We start from the raw sequence: 19,735 nt of genomic DNA, 5'->3' as shown, positions 1-19,735 counted from the left end.
CACTCTCACGGCTTTGGAAAGCATTCGGAGAGGGAAAAAAAAGAGGCTAATCTCCTGGGAATTCGATATAAACTTCCTGTCACTGTCAGAAAAGGCTGATGATTAAGCCTTGGTGCAGAGACGAACGCTGAACATCATCCAAAACATTTCTTCTATTGTTTCTGTTGGATTAAAAATTCATCCGGGATTATAAAGTGCAGAAACTCGACCGAACTGAACATCGTGCGTCGCTTGATTGTTTTTTTTTTTTTTAGGAGGTCTTTGATAACACTTTACACAGCACCTTCATAAGCCTTTCATTACATGTCATAAGCCTACGTAAACATTTATAACTCCCTACAGTATTTCAGTACATAGCCACGGTCATAAAAAACGATTTTGTCGTCTCCAAATTTTGTCTATTATTTCATTAACACTGTATCTGAGTCAAGTGACATTTGGCTGACATAAGGATTATGACCCTTTCCAGCTTGAGTTACTGCATGACATCTGACTTCTGTCAGTGCTGAAGCATCGTACCCGCTCATAACAATCACTACACAAGAACTAGAGAAAATATGTAACTGTCAACAGGGTATCGTTAAATTGTAATAATTACTCATAATAAATTATAAGCAGTCATGAGAACGACACTTCCGATCGACGCTACGGTACGTCACCGTTAAACCTGCGTAGCCGTATTATAAAGCATCATTAGTGTTATGAACACTGAAAGTCATGTTCACGTTACACGGCAGAGAAACTTGTTCCCAAGTGCTGACTTTTATTTATTTTCCAATGCCATGTCCTTATCTGTAACCGGAGTGAACCGGACAAACCCGAGTACACAAAGCTACATATATACATCATATAAACGTTATTAGACATCTTATACCGTAGCAATAGGAATCTGTCACTTGGTACAGTTCTGTATGTAACAGTATTGATGGCATTTATTCCAGCTGAGAAATTCTTGTACAGTTCTTTTATATTATTTGGTAGAAGGACACATATGTAGACATAGTGGTGTTGTGTGTATGTCATGGTGTTATAAGTGGCTTAAGTCACCCTATGAACATAATACGGAGTAATGTATTACCTTTAATATTCTGTAGTTGTTGAAATACCATGGATGGATGGATGGATGGATGGATGGGTGGGTGGGTGGGTGGGTGGATGGATGGGTGGATGGATGGGTGGATGGATGGGTGGATGGATGGATGGATGGATGGGTGGGTGGGTGGGTGGGTGGATGGATGGGTGTGTGGATGGATGGGTGGGTGGGTGGATGGATGGATGGGTGGATGGTTGGGTGGATGGATGGGTGGGTGGATGTCTTAAGCATATTTTCCTGTCATTATTTTCCTGCATCCACAGAGTCTCACACCGCCAAGCGTTTGTAGGTCAGAGTTTTTCAGCTCTTAATAATATTTAGCGTCTTTCTCTCATTCCGAGCGGGAAAAAAAAACGGAGATCGTTTCAGATTTTCTCTGGAATCAGTCAATTACCTTTCTCATCACCTTCTGCATCTGCCATCTCTCCCTGTCTTTCAGCCGCAAGATGAGTCATTTGCCACACTAAATCTAAATTCAATGAATAATTTTATATTTACTCAGAGAGATATTCCACAGCGCTCCGGCGGTGAGAGCCACCCGGTCTGCTGTCTCGCTGTCTCGCTGTCTCGCTCGTCTCTGATGCGCATTTAAATGCGTTTTAGTGCTTAACTTGACCAAAGTGGGGAAAAATCTCTTCCTCAGTCATCGAAAGCCATCAACAATGTCGAGGGGAAGTGGAAGCGTAACGCTGGGGCTGAGACTGGGGCCAGGCTAGGCAGGGGTGTGGGTAGGGGTTGTGGTTGGGTGGGTGCTTGGGTGGCATTTATTTATTAGCCAGTCAAAACCAATCGCCAGGCGCTTTCACAGGTGAGAGTGCTCTCTATTACGCATTCTGTTATTTATAATTCCATAAACCAGCTCTATGACAGTACTTATTTTATCCCGCATTCAAATCTGCACCTAATAAAAACATGCCTAGCACTGTGTGTGTGTGTGTGTGTGTGTGTGTGTGTGTGTGTGTGTGTGTGTGTGTGTGTGTGTGTGTGTGTGTGTGTGTGTGAGAGAGTGAAAAACGAGCGTTCAGTGTCAGCTGAAGGTTTTGAAGAGGGGGTAAATCAGAAGCGTCGCCGACGTGGCCCGAGCGCACAGATAATCTCCGACTCCGGCGTCTGATCCAGACCTCGGCTTTCCTCTCAAAAGCAGCGATGCACAGTAATGAAAATCCAAGCAAACTATTAAAATACCGAATGGAGGCGACGATCAGAAACGATCAGAGGCGGCGATCGTCCGTAAATAAAGCCCGGTATGAACCGTGGAGCTTTCGGATGCGTCGTAGCTCTGAGGGTTTCGTCGTTAAAGTCAACCGAGCGATCGAGTGCCGAAACTTCTGCAGATCGGCTTTTGGTCGCCGTTGGTTTTTTTAACGGCCGATTTTGTGACCGTTAGCTCGCTGTGCAGGGATGAAGGTTCCCGCTTGTCTCGGCTAGCGTCTGAGGAGCGCAATATCACAAGAGCGGAGCGTAACAGAGCTTACATGTATAGCGACCTTATCACCATTTCAAACGGAATCGTTGTCTCCTTATGAACATTCCAAAAATATTTTATAGCAGGGGAGATGTGGATGAACTAAAATGGACACTTTACATGAAAAAAGATTCAAATATGATGATGATGATGATGATGATGATGATGATGATGATGATGATTTTTTTCAGTATTCTGTTATTTGATTAATGCTACGGTGACGCAATCTCGCCCCTCAGTCAGCGTCGTGTATCTCTCGGGTTTGTGTTTCAGAGCACAGACGACATCGTCACGTCAGCCGAGTGCTCCAACGACGACGAGGACCTGGAGGAGTGTAACTTCGAGCACGCAGGTGGGCTAGGTCAGTTTAATTCTGCTTGCTCCTATGTGGTGGTCTTTCATTTTGCAACAGAGGATCAGATCCTCAAAGCATCGTCGCCCCCCCATGGATTGATAAAGTGTAACTTCCTGTCTAGCCAAGACGGCCTAAGCAAGTCATCCGTTCAGGCTGGAGCTTTTTATCTTTTATCTAAATTCCACTCAGCGAGTCTTAAGAGATCCCCTCGATATAAATCGGCACCTGTTACGAGCTACACTTGGCCATGGGGTTTTCCGAAGTGGTTAACATGCTCACATTTCCTGCTAATTTTGTCTTCCCCATCTCTCATGAGGATGTACGAGCAAAATTAGTACCGAGACGTGACATGTTCTCTGCATTGATGCTTCAAAATGTATCATAATCAGAGGTTTTCTGTCATGTGACACCGGATTGCATTTCACATGATACATTTTGAGATGTCTCAATTATTTATTTTTTTCCTTTCATGCCAAGTTCTAGTGTGTACAAGAGTCACTGTGATGGAAGTAGTGTTTCTGATTTGTTTTTGGTTCCCTCATTATTTCGAGGCTTAAGTTAAGCATTTTAATAGAGAACAGATATCATCGAATTTCTGTGTACGAATTGTTTCTTTTCTCTTTTTTTTTCTTTTTTTCATTTCCATTTTGTTTTGTTTTTTTTTTATGTATTTTTTTGAACAAGTTATTCTGCTGGGAATTTTTTTCCCCTTTAATCCAAAAAAAAAAAAAGATATTAATATAAAAATATAGAAGTATAAAACAGATTTAAATTTAGAATGCTTTTGAAAGAAGTTGGGTTTTGGCTTTATTGTAATTATTTAAAAAATAAAATCAAAATTTCGTCTGTCTTCTCACTGTAAAGCTCTTAAGTATAAGAAACGCCGTTTTAATTGATTTTTTTTAAGTCAATATATATTTTTATATTTATATATTTTTTTATAATTTTTTTAATATAATGTATATATTTTAATTAATAATCGAATTATTTCTGAACAATTAAACGCATGCAAACAATTAAATTAAATGAATTACATTTATTTATTTGTATCTACAGATCACATATTATATAGTAATATTTTTTTATTGTTTTTAATTAAAAAAAATATATGAAAAAATTTAAATGCCAAAAATATACAGAATTCTGCATTAAGAACAACACAATTTTTTTTATTTAAAGTGAACGATGTGCATTTTTTATTGATTAAAAAAAGACATTTTGGAGGAAATGCTCATCTCTGAAATTGAATAAATAAATAAATAAATAAATAAACAAACAAACAAACAAATAAATAAATAATCCACCTTTGTCATTTTATATCAAACTGAAAGGAGCAGATTTTTAATGATGAAATTTTTCTTTTTAATTTTTAAAGGTAACAAGTAATTTTTGTCAATTTAAATTTCTCCAAAATTGAAAAAAAAAAATCCATTTTTAATCTCAGATCGAAGTCGACGCTCGCGTTGACAGATTAACATTAGCGTAGCGTTGAGACGCCGCTCGTTAGCGTGGTGTAATTAGGCAGCTGGACGGTGAGGTTTTACATGGACGAGACAGACGAGTCACACTTTCCACTTTCGCTCCTGAGCGTCAATCCCAATTTCTGTCAATTTTTTTTCAGCTGAGATAGCTGGAGAAAGTCAGAGCACTTCTTCATCTGTATCTGTATCATGAAGAAAAATCGCTAGGGCCCCAATCATCCAGTCACGTTTACACAGAAATTCATGCCATCATTTCTAACCCCATCAGTTGATGTTGGACAGCTGCATGAGTCGTTCTCTCGTTCTGTCTGAAGATGTATTTTTTTTGTTTCGTTTTCTTTCTGTTTTCTTTTTATTTTCTTTAGCATGTCTGGCTGTTTGGCTTTGTTTTTGTTTGGTTCTTTTTTTTTTCCCGTCGTTCTGTTACCGGTTTGTTTCCACTGGGTTTCTCATCCGTTTCATGGCTACGACGTTCCTGTTGTCTCGCCTCATCTTGTGCCGCATGATCTGTTGGTCTCGGTCGAAATTTCTTTCTTTTTTTTTCTTTTTTGTTTGTTTGGGCTTCGAAATTTGACATTTCCATTTCTGATTAAAAACAAAACTGGCAACAAAATCTTTTCTTGCCATCCAAAATAAATAAATAAATAAATGAATAAATAAATAAATAAATAAATATTAAGAAAGTTGTGTAAAAGAATGGTAATTATTCCCACCTTTTTTTTTTCTCACACCCCTCCTCCCCCCCGCCGTTCTGCATTAGCTAATATTTAAATGCAGATGGCATAAAAAGAATTTTATTGCCACAAAAAAAAAAAAGAATCATCTCTCAGTCAGTCATTTGTGGCATGTTTAGAGTGTATGGTAGCGTCTCGGCTAGAACCATCGTCCGGAGAACTTTCCGTCGTCATGATTTACTGCATGGCTCCGTGTCGTTCTGCTCCACACACCATCCACACTAACCCCACCGGCTTTATGACTCCATCATGTTTTTAGTTCCATCGATGTTTTTTTTTTTATTATTATTTAAAGATTGCGGTTGCAAAGATTGCTGCTGCATCGTCTCTGTGTGTGTGTGTGTATATGTGTGTGTATATGTGTGTGTGTGTGTGTGTGTGTGTAGACTTCCTGTCTGTCCACATGTCCGAGTCTTGATGTGTTTCTGTCACGTGATTCTGTTCTCTGTTTGTAAAACTGTTGGGATTTTTTTCCCCCCTTTTACCCCAAAAAATTTTCCTTCAGGAATTCCATAAGAGGACATTTACTTTTCTCTTCTAACCTTAATACAACGTCATGACCGACTTGCAGGAAAAACTCGGTGCTGACGTCCCGGACGGATGACGTAATACGCTAGCGACGTGCTTCAGATTACTTTAATCTGGAATATGTTCAGGAAGCGAATAAGACACTCGGATAGACACGCCCATTGACATATAGACACGCCCACTGACAGATAGACACGCCCACTAGGTTTGAACAAACGAGGAACTCCAAATTATTCTGCATTATTTAATCTTCATGAGTCTGTTATAAGATCAGTCAGCACACTGTTGGGTTTGTGTATGAAGAGTATCGCGTCTCGGTGTTTAGCTACCGCTGATCCGGGCGACGGAGCGAATGAGAAAAGGGCGGCGATGTGACCCGTTCGTATTTCCCTGCTGAGATTCGGATCAATTATTTTATCTGATCTTTCCTGCCTGATCCCACCTGCAGTCGTCACTGCTCACGTCGTATTATTATTGTCACCGGAGTGAGAACACGTTCCCTCAGAACAAAGACCAAAGTCACAATTAGCAACAAATCCCCACAGTGTTCATTATCAGGACGAGCGCTTCACCGGGAAACGGCTAATACAGAGCGCTGTGACCACTTTAGCCTTCTGCTAATTTACTCTCTGATCACAATAAACACAGGTCCAAACCTGCATCAAGGTCATCTGTCCACCAAACAATCTCTCTCTCTCTCTCTCTCTTTCTTACTCTCTCTCTCTCTCTCTCTGTCTCTCTCACTCTCTCTCTCTTTCTTACTCTCTCTCTCTCTCTTTCTTTCTTACTCTCTCTCTTTCTTTCTTACTCTCTCTCTCTTACTCTCTTTCTCTGTCTCTCTCTCTCTTTCTCTCTCTCTCTCTCTCTTGTCTCTCTTTCTCTCTCTCACTCACTCACTCACTCACTCGACTCTCTCTCTCTCTCACTTGTCTCTCTCTCTCTTTCTCTCTATCTCCCTTTCTTCTTTCTCACTCACTCACTTGACTCTCTCTCTCACTCACTGACCTTTCTTTCTCTCTATCTCTCTCTCTTTCTCTTTCTCTCTCTCTCAGTCACTTACTCGACTCTCACTCTGTCACACTCACTAACCTCTCTCTCTCTCTCTCTCTCTCTCTCTCTCTCTCTCTCTCTCTCTCTCTCTCTCTCTCTCTCTCTCTCTCTCTCCCTCTCTCTCACTCACTCGGCTCTCTCTCACAGTGCTGCTGGACTTATTTAAAAATTTCCTAACACATGATCAAAGCCGCTCACGACCGAGGCAGAATTCAATCCAAGGACAAGGACAGAAGTGACGATATGATGAAGCTGCTGCAGCAAGAGAAACCCTGCTTTATAACATCTGCTTTATAACATCTCTGTGAAGCAAACGGAGAGTCGCAGGAGATAATAATAATAATAATAATAATAATAATAATAATAATAATAATAATAATAATAATAATAATAACAATAATAAGAAGAAGAAGAAGAAGAAGAAGAAGAAGAAGAAGAAGAAGAAGAAGAAGAATGTGACATACTTACCCATGACAATAGAAACCCACCACCTGTTAATAAATGTGAAAGAGAGAAATTTACTGACATTGTAAACATTGGTTTAAAAAGATGACATTTTATTTAATTCGTATTTTCTCTATTTTTTAATTTATTTATCCATCAATAATTAAAGAAAAACATTTTTTTGAGTTTAATTTTTTATTTTAAATATTAGTATAATGGTTACTTTATCAAAAGTTACTTATTTATTTGTTTGCGTGTTTGTTTTTCTAATTTTGACTGATAACACTGGATTAGCAGAACCAAAAATTAATTCATTTTTTTTTATTATTAAAAACAAGATTACAATTAAAATTACAATTAAAAAAAAAGAAAACAAATAAGAAAATGATACCGAATACTGTACATGTAGTTGTATTACTTATACTTATATATTTTATAACTAAAGAAAATTGGGTGAAATGAAAATTTCGACGATTGTTGAAATTTTGAATGAAATATTTTTAAAAATAAAATACTTGTTATATTTTTACTTTAAGAAAAAAGAAATAAATCATACTCCGATGTCGTGATAAACGATCCATCTACCATGATTAAGTAAATAAAAGTAAAAGTGAGTAATTAATTAAGTAAAATTTAATTCATTAACTTAATATATAATGTAATATTAAATGTAATAATTTAAATAAATATATAAATAAATAAATCGTTTTTCATTTCCAGACAGACAGACAGACAAGACAGACAAGACAGACAGACAGACAGACAGACAGACAGACAGATAGATAGATAGATAGATAGATAGATAGATAGATAGATAGATAGATAGATAGATAGATGACCCTTATATCAGTCCTCAACATTACTTGCACTGAACACCAGATGGCGTGATTTGGTAAACTCAGACCCCGACGTTGTTCCACTGGAAGTACGTTTAGAAGTGAGTGTTTTTGCCCCATGCTGATCGCTCAGGTAAAGACCTTCACACGAGAAACGCAATTAAACGTCTTTAAAGCACATGAAGTGCAGATAAAAGTCAGGATGAGAGGGAATGAGGGAGGTGACGGAGGGATGGAGGAGAGCGTGTTGTTTGGCTCCATCCTGTGCAGCAGCGCTTGTTCTTATCACGTGTCAGCAGGTGGCTGATCAACAGCGCAGGTTCTGCTTAATTTACCCCTCTGTATCCAGCTACAGATAAGATTTAACAGCGAGATTAATCTGCACTTACGCCTGATCAAAGGGGCCAGAAACCATTTCAGGAAACTGCGAGAATTACGTTTAGAGGTTTTTTTTACCACATCGACACTGGCTGAAGTCGGGCAACAAATAACTACACAAAATCTTCTGTCCCAGGATCCTAAATTCTGTGAAGCACAAAATTATTTACAAATCTTTACAACAAAAATATAAGTTTTTTTTTTCACCAGCGTCGTGAAACCATTTGAGCAGCTACATTTAGAAGTCACTAGTTAAAGGTGCGGTCTCCGATTTTTGAAAGCTAATGTCGACATATAAAATCACCAAAACAAACACGCCCCTAACCCAAACGGGTCCCACCCCTGTATCGATAGCTCCGCCCACACATACGTACGTAACCCGGGCGACTAACAGAAAGAAACGTGTCTTTATCATAGCTGAAGGGAAGAACAATACGATTGTAGATAAACAAACAAGCAAAAATGCCACACAAGCATAATGATGTAAAGGACAAAGGCATATATTAGTTCTGTGTAACAAAGCAAAACCAACGTTACTCACCTATCGAGAAGGAAAAAAGCGCCTCGGCGTCTTAAGTAAATTCGGCCACATATTCACAGGTCGGAGTTTCCCGAGTCGATAACTCCTGAGCTAAACGCTGTTACTACACAAAACGCGGTTGTAGCTGCCTCTCTACATTACTACGATAGTAAAGAGGTGTTATTTGTGTAGTAACAGCGTTTAGCTCAGGAGTTATTGACTCGGGAAACTCCAACCTGTGAATATGTGGCCAACTTCCTGCTCCTTCAGTTCTCTCCAGCGCTGGAAAGCTGATCCTATATTAACACGTCCTACTTCTTGTCCTTATCGTAAGTCTTTCTTCTCTTTCTTTCTTTGTTTTTATCCTCCATGTCGATGTTAAAACCGCTTTCTGCTAATGAACACTCTCTCTGCCCATATCGACAAGCCCCGCCCCTTTCTGCTCATTGGCTAGACGTTTGTTTTGATTTTTGTTTTGATTTTTGTTTATTATTTGGCCCGACTCTGAAGCATTTCTCAAAAATCGGAGACCCCGCCTTTAAATGTGTTGCGGTTCATTTGTCACATGACCTCGATAGAACACATCCACAGACGGTAAATAAATAGTAGTTGATTACCGTAAGTAATCACAGTAACGACGGAATTCTTTAGTCTGTAGGTTTTAACACGGACGTGTGAAGAAGGGATCGGTCAGAGAAATAACCGAGAGGCCGAGAGGAACTATGATCTTTAACGATACTTCCACCACCATGCTTCATTTAATACAGACAGGAATTGTTAAGCATGTCGACGGTATCAGACGGTCCTGGCTTGCGATTGGTCCGAATGCTCGGTGTCGATTAGTTTCCTATAACAGCAGCTGGATGGATGCGCTTGTTTAAATAGGTTTTGGTCCATTTTATTCTTATGGAAGGAGTCTCCGGTGTCAGAGTCCAGCTTTACCTTAAGTACGGTGAAGTACGGCTAAGTACGGTGACCCGTACTCAGAATTCGTTCTCTGCATTTGACCCATCCAAAGTGCACACACACACACACACACACACACACAGCAGTGAACACACACACACCGTGAACACACACCCGGAGCATTGGGAAGCCATTTATGATGCTGCGGGGGGTTCGGTGCCTTGCTCAAGGGCACCTCAGTCGTGGCCGGCCCGAGACTCGAACCCACAACCTTTGATTACGAGTCAGACTCTCTAACCATTAGGTCTTCAGGACCAGCGATCTTCACCAATTATTCCAGAATGTTTAATGTAAGCAGATCAAAAACAGACAGAAATCATCGGAAAGGTTCTCGAGTCGCTCGAAGCCAAAAGATCGTTTCTTTATCTCTTACGAATGAATTTTACTGATCGGTGAGTTTTTGAAGTCCTCGTAGCCTCTTGTGGAATTCTGATTATATCTAATGTACAGTTTTGTTTTGAAGCAAAGTCTGTAGGTGTGAATGACAGTCACCTTCTCAGCTCACGTGTCAAAGCCTTAACACAAAACAAAACGTGACAGCAATCGACTCCGACTCATTCGGATCTTAGCAGCAGTTAAAAGGTAATCAGTGCTGGAGTGGCTTTGTCACCTACAGGCCTTGGCTCCACCGGACTCTCTCTCTCTATAAATATCTCTCTCTCTCTCTCTCTCTCTCTCTCTCTCTCTCTCTTTCTTCGTGTTTAATGTCGTACCTGAACGCCGCTTGCTCTGTTGTTTGTCTACTCTCCCTAAATGCAACTTACTTTAAGCATGCATCAACGACATCTTGCAGTACAAAATTAACCCATTTTCAGCCCAATTTTCCTCTCTCTTTGACGTACATCCAGACTGCACGCCTGTTTACGTGTTTAAGACTAACAACGACAGATAGACTTTGTCTTCCGGGTCACGTGACAGAGTCGGCAGTCGGCCGCGCACTAAACACGTGCGTCGGCTGTCCGGCTCTCGACTGTGTCCGTTTTTGAATAGTTTGTGCATCTGGTTGTAGTGTGTGAAAGTGAAAGTTCAAATTGCTTTGCTTTTTTTTTTTTTCTTTTGTCTGATTTATTTTTTTACACATAAAATAAATTACGTGTTGTTTTTTTGTTTTTTTTAAATAGCGGTGTTTCAAACATACGAAAGATGTAAATAAAAATTAGATTTTTTTTTTTCTTTCAGATTTGGAACTACTTCATCGAATACTCTATGTGCATCTAAATAAAATAAAACAAAAATTTAAAAATTTAAAAATTGTAAATAAAAAATATCAAAATTTAAATTTCATTAAAAAAGAAAATTTAAAAAATTCAAATACCAAAATTTTATATGTATATATATATATATATATATATATATATATATATATATATATATATATATATATATATATATATATATATAAATGAGTGATTGATCTACGTCCAGACGGCAGCACATACGAACGTCGGTGAAAATGTTCCACATCTCAGTGTGGTTTGTTTTTCTTCAAATTCTGCCAGCGATCTTGATAAACAATTGACTTTGAATCTGTTATTTGTCTTTTTTGTTAATTTTTTAAAAACGGCATGGCGAAGAAGTTGCAGTTTAGGGTTTGTCAGATTGTCAGTGTTAGAGTTTTGTTCTTTTTTCGTAGATGGGCATGTATATGCTCATTGTTTGTATATCCCCATCCCTTCCTTACAGCCAAAAGCTCTAATGCCGCCCGACCGCTTCGTACTGCCTTTACATGGACATGGCAACTGACTTACACAATCACCCCCATCATTATCATCTCCTATGTAGTATGTTCATAGGTCCAAAACCTTCCTCACCCAACCACCCACCCACCCACCCACCCACCTTCCTCTTCCTCCTCTTCCTCCTTCTCCTTTCTTCCCCTTAGCTATGGCAAAATATGTACAGTCATCCATCCATTCAGAATTTACGATTACGAAATCAATCCAAGCAAAAAGTTTAATTACTAGAATGTAGATATTTATTAAAAATGCTATATATATAAATAAATAAATAAATATATATATATATATCTCAAATCCAAGGCTCAAATATGTACAGATTTTGTATTTTAACAAAGAAAAAAAACAAAACAGAATAATGGTGAAGTTTATTTTTCATGTTATGTGGTGTGGATGTATGTGTTGTTGCCTCCCTGTATACTCATGTCTGAAGATTATATTTATCAAGAAATACAGTGGCTAGTAAATTTTCTTTTCACAAGAGCGAAAAAAAAAGATATTGTCCAAGGACATTCTTACACAACTTTCTTTTGTGCATTTTTTCTTCATGCCAAAATCATGCGGGCAATTTGTTGATGTAAGTTAACAAAGATCTGGTATGCTTATTTTTCCTTCAATTATTCGTTTTATGTTTATCTTGAAAGCTTTTAAATTTTTTTTATTATTATTTATTTATTCATTTATTTATTTATTTGTGCAGTAAAATGTTATTATTTATTTAGATTGTGCTTGTCTGTGAATAGTACTTTTGCTAAAATAGTCGCTTTTTAAAAATTGTTTTTCCCTTTATTTATATTTTGCCTTTTTATTATTCTAAAACTGCAGTTAAGTCAATTGACTTTTATTTTGTTTTCGTTCTTTTTTCAAATAAGATTTTCTGGATAAATATTTGGATATTTGCCTTTAAGTTTTTTTTTAAGTTTTTAATGCTGAAACTGCATTTAAGAAAAATGTGTTTTGTTTTGTTTTTTTATCTTTTTTTTTTTTTTAATTATTTTATTTTATTTATTTATTTATTTTCATCTATCTCCGGAATGGCAGGATTCTCTTTCCGCTCTAACAATGACAGACAGAAAATTAATGAAATAATCTGGCTTTGTATGAAAAGGGACCGGTGTGTAGAAGGTTGTGTAATTTCTATAATGATATTAATGATACTCTGGGGGAAAAAAAAACAATTCGCTCTCCGTTTTTTCAACAATTGTAAACATTTTCTATTGTTTATGTACTGGGTCGTTATCATTGGAGACACGGTGTCAGGATGATGTCGATAGATGGCCATCGAACAGATTAAGGCTCTATTCGGCAGTATTTCTGCATGCGAGCGGTTCCTTCATCGCGGGCCGATTTCCACGTGACCGTGTTTGCACGCGGCTTCGATTATGAAACACGCAGAAGAAACGAATCGCGTGCGGTGATATGATACGTCCGAGGAGCTAATTAATCCCCCATTACCTCCACAGAGCTGCTCGTTCCTACGCCAAAGTTCTTTGTGTTAATCAGCTTTCCGCTCAGATCAGATTTCCATTCGCCGATAAAGTCTTAACAGCAGACGGCTAAGTCTTGGTGACGGTATTAAGGAAACAGGAAACGGACCTGTATCTGGAGATATTTAAAGCGTGCGTTAGGTTTCCAGCTGGCTCGCCGTATGCTCCTCGAAGGACTGCGTTGTTGTTGTTTTTTTGTTGTTTAGCAACAGATTAATTTTTGTAATCAGAAAGATTTCTCCAACACGGAGATCGTATCCCGGCGAGTATTTAGCGTGCGCACGGATTTCGTTTCCTAACTTCGAGGTGGTTTTAAAAAAAAAACTTCACCTAAAACACCAGAGATCAACATTTCTATGTCACGCAAGAGGTGTAAAGACCGGAGCTTGATTTTTAACAGGAAGAAGTTACTTTTAACTTATTAACAAAAACAAGGTGATTAGTCGCCGAAACTGGGAATTCTCTAACGGACCAGAATGAAAACTCTCACGTGACGATGAGGGAATAACAGAAACATTGGCGTGATTTTTGTCATGAATAATAAATTGGAGAGCGGTTTATTTCCTGTAGGATTCACGAAAGGTTTAAACTCTGAAAAAAGGGGGTCACGTTCGTCTCACACCTACAGGGTTGTGGGTTCGATTCCCACCTCCGCCTTGTGTGTGTGGAGTTTGCATGTTCTCCCCGTGCCTCGGGGGTTTCCTCCGGGTACTCCGGTTTCCTCCCCCGGTCCAAAGACATGCATGGTAGGTTGATTGGTATCTCTGGAAAATTGTTCGTAGTGTGTGTGTGTGTGTGTGTGTGTGTGTGTGTGTGTGTGTGTGTGTGTGAGTGAGTGAATGAGAGTGTGTGTGTGCCCTGTGATGGGTTGGCACTCCGTCCAGGGTGTATCCTGCCTCGATGCCCGATGACGCCTGGGATAGGCACAGGCTCCCCGTGACCCGAGAAGTTCGGATAAAGCGGTAGAAGATGAACGAACGAATGAATGAAAATCAAAAAGAATGATGTTTAGCGTTATGTGGTGCTCGTAGAACTTTCTAGGTTCTACCTGCTAACAGATATGATACAGTGACCCTGGAGCAGAGAGGGTTAAGGGCCTTGCTCAAGGGCCCAACAGTGGCAGCTTGGCAGTGCTGGGGCTTGAACCCTGATTCTCCAATGAACAACCCAGAGTCTCTATTAGGCCACATTTCGAGTCGTGTGCTTGGCATCATGGGATTAGTTGATGGGATAGGTGATACTGTGAGAATCCGCTGCGATGCTCTTCCGAACAATGCGTTTAGACAGATGTTCGAGCTGTGAGCTTGGAGACAGTCCAGGCGTTGGCGCTGGTGGTTGAGGGACAGACCCTGCCATTCCGAGGCTGTTTAAAACCAGGCACGAGGCCCAGAGGAGCAGCCGGAGAGCCAGAGCAACCCTCAGATAGATTACATCCAAATCCTGCAGGATCTCCTGAACCTTTCCTCAAACACACTGCTCTCTGCTTTGTGTGTCCAGGAAGATCTTTTGTCCTTCCTGATCTTCTGTCCCGGTGGCAAGACATCGGATGGACAAATAATCAGAATAAATTTCAATCTATTTCGGCACCGAGTTCCGGACGAGCTTTAAGACGTCCCTGCGTTCATAAGGCCTTATAAACACCGATTAGAATTATTCATGAAAATGCCTTAGACTTTTACACCGTAGCTGTCTTCATTATGCCTAACGACTCGTCATCACGACACACTGTAGAACACTGTAGTAGTCTTCATAACACGCTATAACACCAGAGGATCTGAGCCTTAAGACCTGTCTTAAGTCAGGCGTTTACCGCTAAATGCATCACACATCAAACGAATGACTTTTTGCGTTCATGATGCGTATTAGGAGTCATTTACAAATGCATTATAAACATTAATAATGTGATGCCTTTTCATGAAAGAATTCTAACAAATGATGCCTTATAAAATGTTATGAACGCAGAAGCTGGCTCTCTCCTGCAGACCTCTCAGAGCTGAGTTGATTTTGTTTTATCAGTTTGTTTGTTTGTTTGTTTGTTTGTTTGTTTGTTTGTTTGCTTTACGTTCAGTTGCTTCGTCTGAGTTTCCTGAATGTCGGTGTTTTCCAGATGCTTTGAGACGCCTCCTGATATAAATCTGTTATTTCTTCTCCATCCTAGGAGGTGAATTAGATCCCCTAGTACTCCCTCCCGTAGCTACACGTGCACCCTTCATCCCTCCCCCCCCAACCCTCCGCCCCCCCCTCACCATTATTGAGACCACCAAAGAGTCCCTGTCCATGTCCACTGAGGCGGGCCTGCCCTGCTTGTCGGACCAAGGCAGCGATGATTGTGATGATGGTGATGATGATGATGATGATGATGATGATGATGATGATGGCTTGGTTTCTGGGTATGGCTCTGGGGAATCGTATGACTCTAACCTGCCCCCTACTGATGATGAAGATGTTTACACCACCTTCTCCTTGGTCACAGATAAGACCTTATCCACGTCGGCCTTTGAAGGTGGCTACAAAGCTCACACGCCTAAGTGGGAAGTCAAGGACTTTAGACCCAACAAAGCCTCCGAGCACGGTAGGACTACTACTACCGCATCATTTCCCCCCAATCCGAGCCGCTCCACCACCACCACCACCACCACCTCCGCCGCCGTGGCGCCGCCCAAATGGCCTGCGGGCAAAATGAATAACCGAGAGCTTAAACCCCAACCCGACATAGTCTTGCGTCCATTGCCCACATCCTATGACGTTAACCGCAAAAAGCCGAAGAGCCCGTTAATAACCTCCCCCATGTTCCGTAATGTACCCACAGCGATCCCCACGGAGCCGGGCGTCAGGCGCATTCCCGGGGCCTCCGAGGTCGTCCGGGAATCTAGCAGCACCACCGGAATGGTCGTCGGGATCGTTGCTGCTGCCGCTTTGTGCATCCTCATCCTCCTGTACGCCATGTATAAGTACAGAAACAGGGACGAGGGGTCGTACCAGGTGGACGAGAGCCGCAATTACATAACCAACTCGGCGCAGAGCAACGGCACGGTCATGAAGGACAAGCAGCACGGCTCCAAAGGCAGCAACAAGAAACAGAAAAACAAGGACAAGGAATATTACGTGTGAAAACGTGAGACGGTGAAACGGGTGACGACGAGGTGTATCGGGAGCTGCGCTAACGGAGAGAGAGAGACGAGAGAGAGAGAAAGAGAGAGAGAGAGAGATTTTCATTCTGGCACTGTGCCGAGGCACTGAGCTCTCACACCAACTGTAATATAAAGCACACTATCGTGTAAGCAAACCTTGATGGTAAATAGCGACATTAGTGACCTTTATTCTTCGATCCGGTCGACGGCGTTATCAGTGTAGAAAACTTCACAGCTACATCCTTATCCTTAAAAAAAAAAAAAAAAAGACTCTTAAAAAAGGTATGTGATCCTTGGCATTTTTTTTTTTTTAAATCCTGTAAAAGAAAAAAAAACCTTTTGCCTGTGAGAGAGACAGAGCGACAGAGCGAGGAGGAAAAGCAAAAAGGATCGTGGCTTTCGCAAAAGCATGCGAGCGACGCGCCGTGTTCTAACAGATGGACAAGATATATATAAATACGTATAAATATATATATGTATATTGTGTGAATGACGACGAAGGACTCTTGCCAAAAAAAAAAAAATCTCTATATAAATAACTATGAAAGATTTGTATTGTTTATACATTATATGTTGTGTCAATTTTATTTTATTTTTTTGGCTCTCAAAAAAAAAACAAAAAAAACAAAAAAAAAGAGAGAAAGAGAGAGAGAGAAAAGACGAGTGAAAAAAATCGATGTAGTAAACACGATCAGACGAACCACGACGGCCGACGTGACGCTTTCCCGGCACCTCGTATTCCAAACTCGACCAAACGATTCGGATTTCGCAAACCGACTGTGGAAGAACCGTAAAAAAAAAAACAACAACAAAAAAAAAAGGAAGGAAACGTTAAAAAAAAAAAAAACACGGATCATTTTGTGGATTCGAGCGAAGTGGTGCGTTTTATCTTTGTCTCAGTAAAGCGACTGATTGTAATGCATGCCATCTTTACACTACGATGTACAGTATGATGTTCGGCTGAGGCTGAGCAGATCTGCCAGACCACTCCATCCATCACACACACACACACACACACACACACACACACACACACACACACACACACACACACACACACACACACACACACATCTAGTTTTTTTTTGTTTGTTTTTTTTTTGTTGTTTGTTTTTGGGTTTTTTTCTCCTCCTGACATGACATGACATGACATGACATGACGTGACGTGACATGACGTCACGTGACGTCACGTGACGCCGCCGAACCGATCCACAAGGACGTCACGTTTCCTCCGCGGCCGAATCTTTTTTGCGATCATGATGTATGTCGGTCCACTTCCTCTTGTTCTCTTTTTTTATATAAACAAGCTGTCCGGTGTCACTCCGACACTCCTACTATAACGCTGTTACGGATGTCTATACGGAAAAATAAACCTAACGTGAAAAGTGTGAATTCTATCTGTTGTCACGGCTGTCGACTGTGTCAGACGACAAAACGTCGAAGAATAATAATAATAAAAAAAAAAACAAAAAAAAAAAACCAAGGGTTTGTTTACATATTTTATTAGATATGACGACAGCGCTTGTACTTTATAGCTAGACGATGTACATATTGAACTTGAGTTGTATTTTTTATTTATTTATTTGTTTATTTGTTTATTTATTTATTTATTTTCTAAGTAATGCTGTTGTACAGAGATCGGATCGTGATCATCTTATCCCGTGTGCGAAGTGACGTTAAACGTGAAGAGACTCTGAAGTCACGAGAAAACAAACACACACACTTATACACACACTTATACACACACTTATACACACACGAAGTATTTTGTAACGGAAATCAGAGATTATTGTTAGATTAGAGGTCTAATCTTTCTTAAGTCGCATGGATATTTGATTACTCGACGCTGTCAGTCAAACACAAAGACACACTTCTTTACCTGTACTGAGGTTTCCTTGTTATCAGTTGTTTTTATTTATTGAAGGAAAAAAAAATAATAAAAAAGATCCAACGGAAATATGTAACAATAAAAGCCGTCATATGGATGCAGACCTGCAGCTCACAGCTTTTACACGACGTCTGATTCTTCTGATGGTCTCCACGTGTCGTGGTGTGAATGTGTACGTGTCTATGAAGGTGTCGTTTCTGACGGACTCTCGGGTTATAACCTGTTCGTAAGCCGGTGTACGTGTTTACGTCATCGTGCGTTCTGGTTAAAGCTTTTCTGAATGTTAACGCACGTCTTATGTCACATCGCATGACGTCACTTTCACATTTTACTGTTTTAAGTGTTTTTTTTTTGTTTGTTTTTTTGTTTTTTTTATGATTAGATTCCGGACTTTTCCCAGTGAGCAAAAATAATTTGACACGATTATGTAGAAGATTTTGTTCAAATTTAAATAAATAAATAAATAGATAGATAGATAGATAGATAGATAGATAGATAGATAGATAGATAGATAGATAGATAGATAGATAGATAGATAGATAGATAGATAGATAGATAGATAGATAGAGTTGTTACAAATTACAGAATTAAGTCAAAGTAAAGTCAAAGATTTTCCATCTTAACTTGCTTTAATTTTAGAAAGAAAGAAAGAAAGAAAGAAAGAAAGAAAGAAAGAAAGAAAGAAAGAAAGAAAGAAAGAAGTAAAGAAAGAAGTAAAGAAAGAAAGAAAGAAAGAAAGAAAGAAAGAAAGAAAGAAAGAAAGAAGTAAATAGAAAGAAAGAAAGAAAGAAAGAAAGAAAGAAAGAAAGAAAGAAAGAAGTAAATAGAGAAAGAAAGAAAGAAAGAAAGAAAGAAAGAAAGAAAGAAAGAAAGAAAGAAAGAAAGAAAGAAGTAAATAGAAAGAAAGAAAGAAAGAAAGAAAGCCGCCGTCTCCCGCCCGCACGCCCCGCCCGCCCGCCCGCCCGCCGACTCCCCCGCCCGCCCGCCCGAGTCCGCCCGCCCTCCCGCCCCCGTCCCTCGCGCCCGCCGCCCTAGACCGCCGTCCCCTCGCCCGCCCGCCCGTCCCGCCCGCCGACCGCCCTCGCCGCCGTCCCTCGCCCGCCCGCCCGCCCGCCGCCCGCCCGCCCGCCGTACCCGCCCGCCCGACCCCGCCGCCGCCGTCCCGACCCGCCCGCCCGTCCCGCCCCGCCTCCGTCGCGCCCGCGCCCCCGCCCGCCCGCCGCCACGCCCGCCCGCCCGCCCGCCGCCGTCCCAGCCCGCCGCAAGCCCGCCCGCCCGCCGTCCCTCGCCCGCCCGCCCGCCCGCCGCCCGCCGCCCGCCCGCCCGCCCGCCCGCCGTCCCTCGCCGCCCCCCCCCCCTCGCTCGCTAGCTCGCTCGCTCGCTCGCTCGCTCGCTCGCTCGCTCGCTCGCTCGCTCGCTCGCTCGCTCGGCCGCCGCCCGCCGTCCTGCCGCTTGCTGCCCTGGCATTTTTTTTCTCCTTATTCATTATTTATTTACTTTATTGGTTTGATGTCACTTCTATCCTTTCTTTTTCTCAATCTCTTATTTCTTTGTTGTTGTTGTTGTTGTTCTTGTTGTTGTTGTTGTTGTTGTTGTTGTTGGTTTCACAAAACCACAGATATGAAAAAAGTCACTGAAGAAC

At 40.8% G+C, this 19,735-nt stretch overlaps 1 protein-coding gene across 27 annotated transcripts in view; it reads left to right on the top strand.

Annotated features, from left to right (window-relative positions):
* Window positions 1–18,470, top strand: part of nrxn3a (neurexin 3a) — a 271,775-nt gene extending 253,305 nt beyond the window's left edge. For 7 of the 27 annotated variants that reach the window (XM_047821603.1, XM_047821593.1, XM_047821602.1 and 4 more), the window contains 2 exons: window positions 2,832–2,919; window positions 15,232–18,469. In XM_047821603.1, coding sequence (XP_047677559.1) covers window positions 2,832–2,919; window positions 15,232–16,184 — 1,041 coding nt within the window. In that variant the 3' untranslated portion in view covers window positions 16,185–18,469. Of the gene's footprint in view, window positions 1–2,831; window positions 2,920–11,533; window positions 12,183–15,231 lie in introns of all 27 variants that reach the window. The other 20 variants (XR_007144532.1, XR_007144531.1, XR_007144529.1 and 17 more) reach the window with 13 other exon arrangements.
* Window positions 18,471–19,735: the final 1,265 nt, after the last annotated feature.

Source organism: Tachysurus fulvidraco, chromosome 12, assembly GCF_022655615.1.
Source record: "Tachysurus fulvidraco isolate hzauxx_2018 chromosome 12, HZAU_PFXX_2.0, whole genome shotgun sequence".
Lineage (NCBI taxonomy): Eukaryota > Metazoa > Chordata > Actinopteri > Siluriformes > Bagridae > Tachysurus > Tachysurus fulvidraco.
This window is presented reverse-complemented; position numbering and strand designations above follow the sequence as displayed.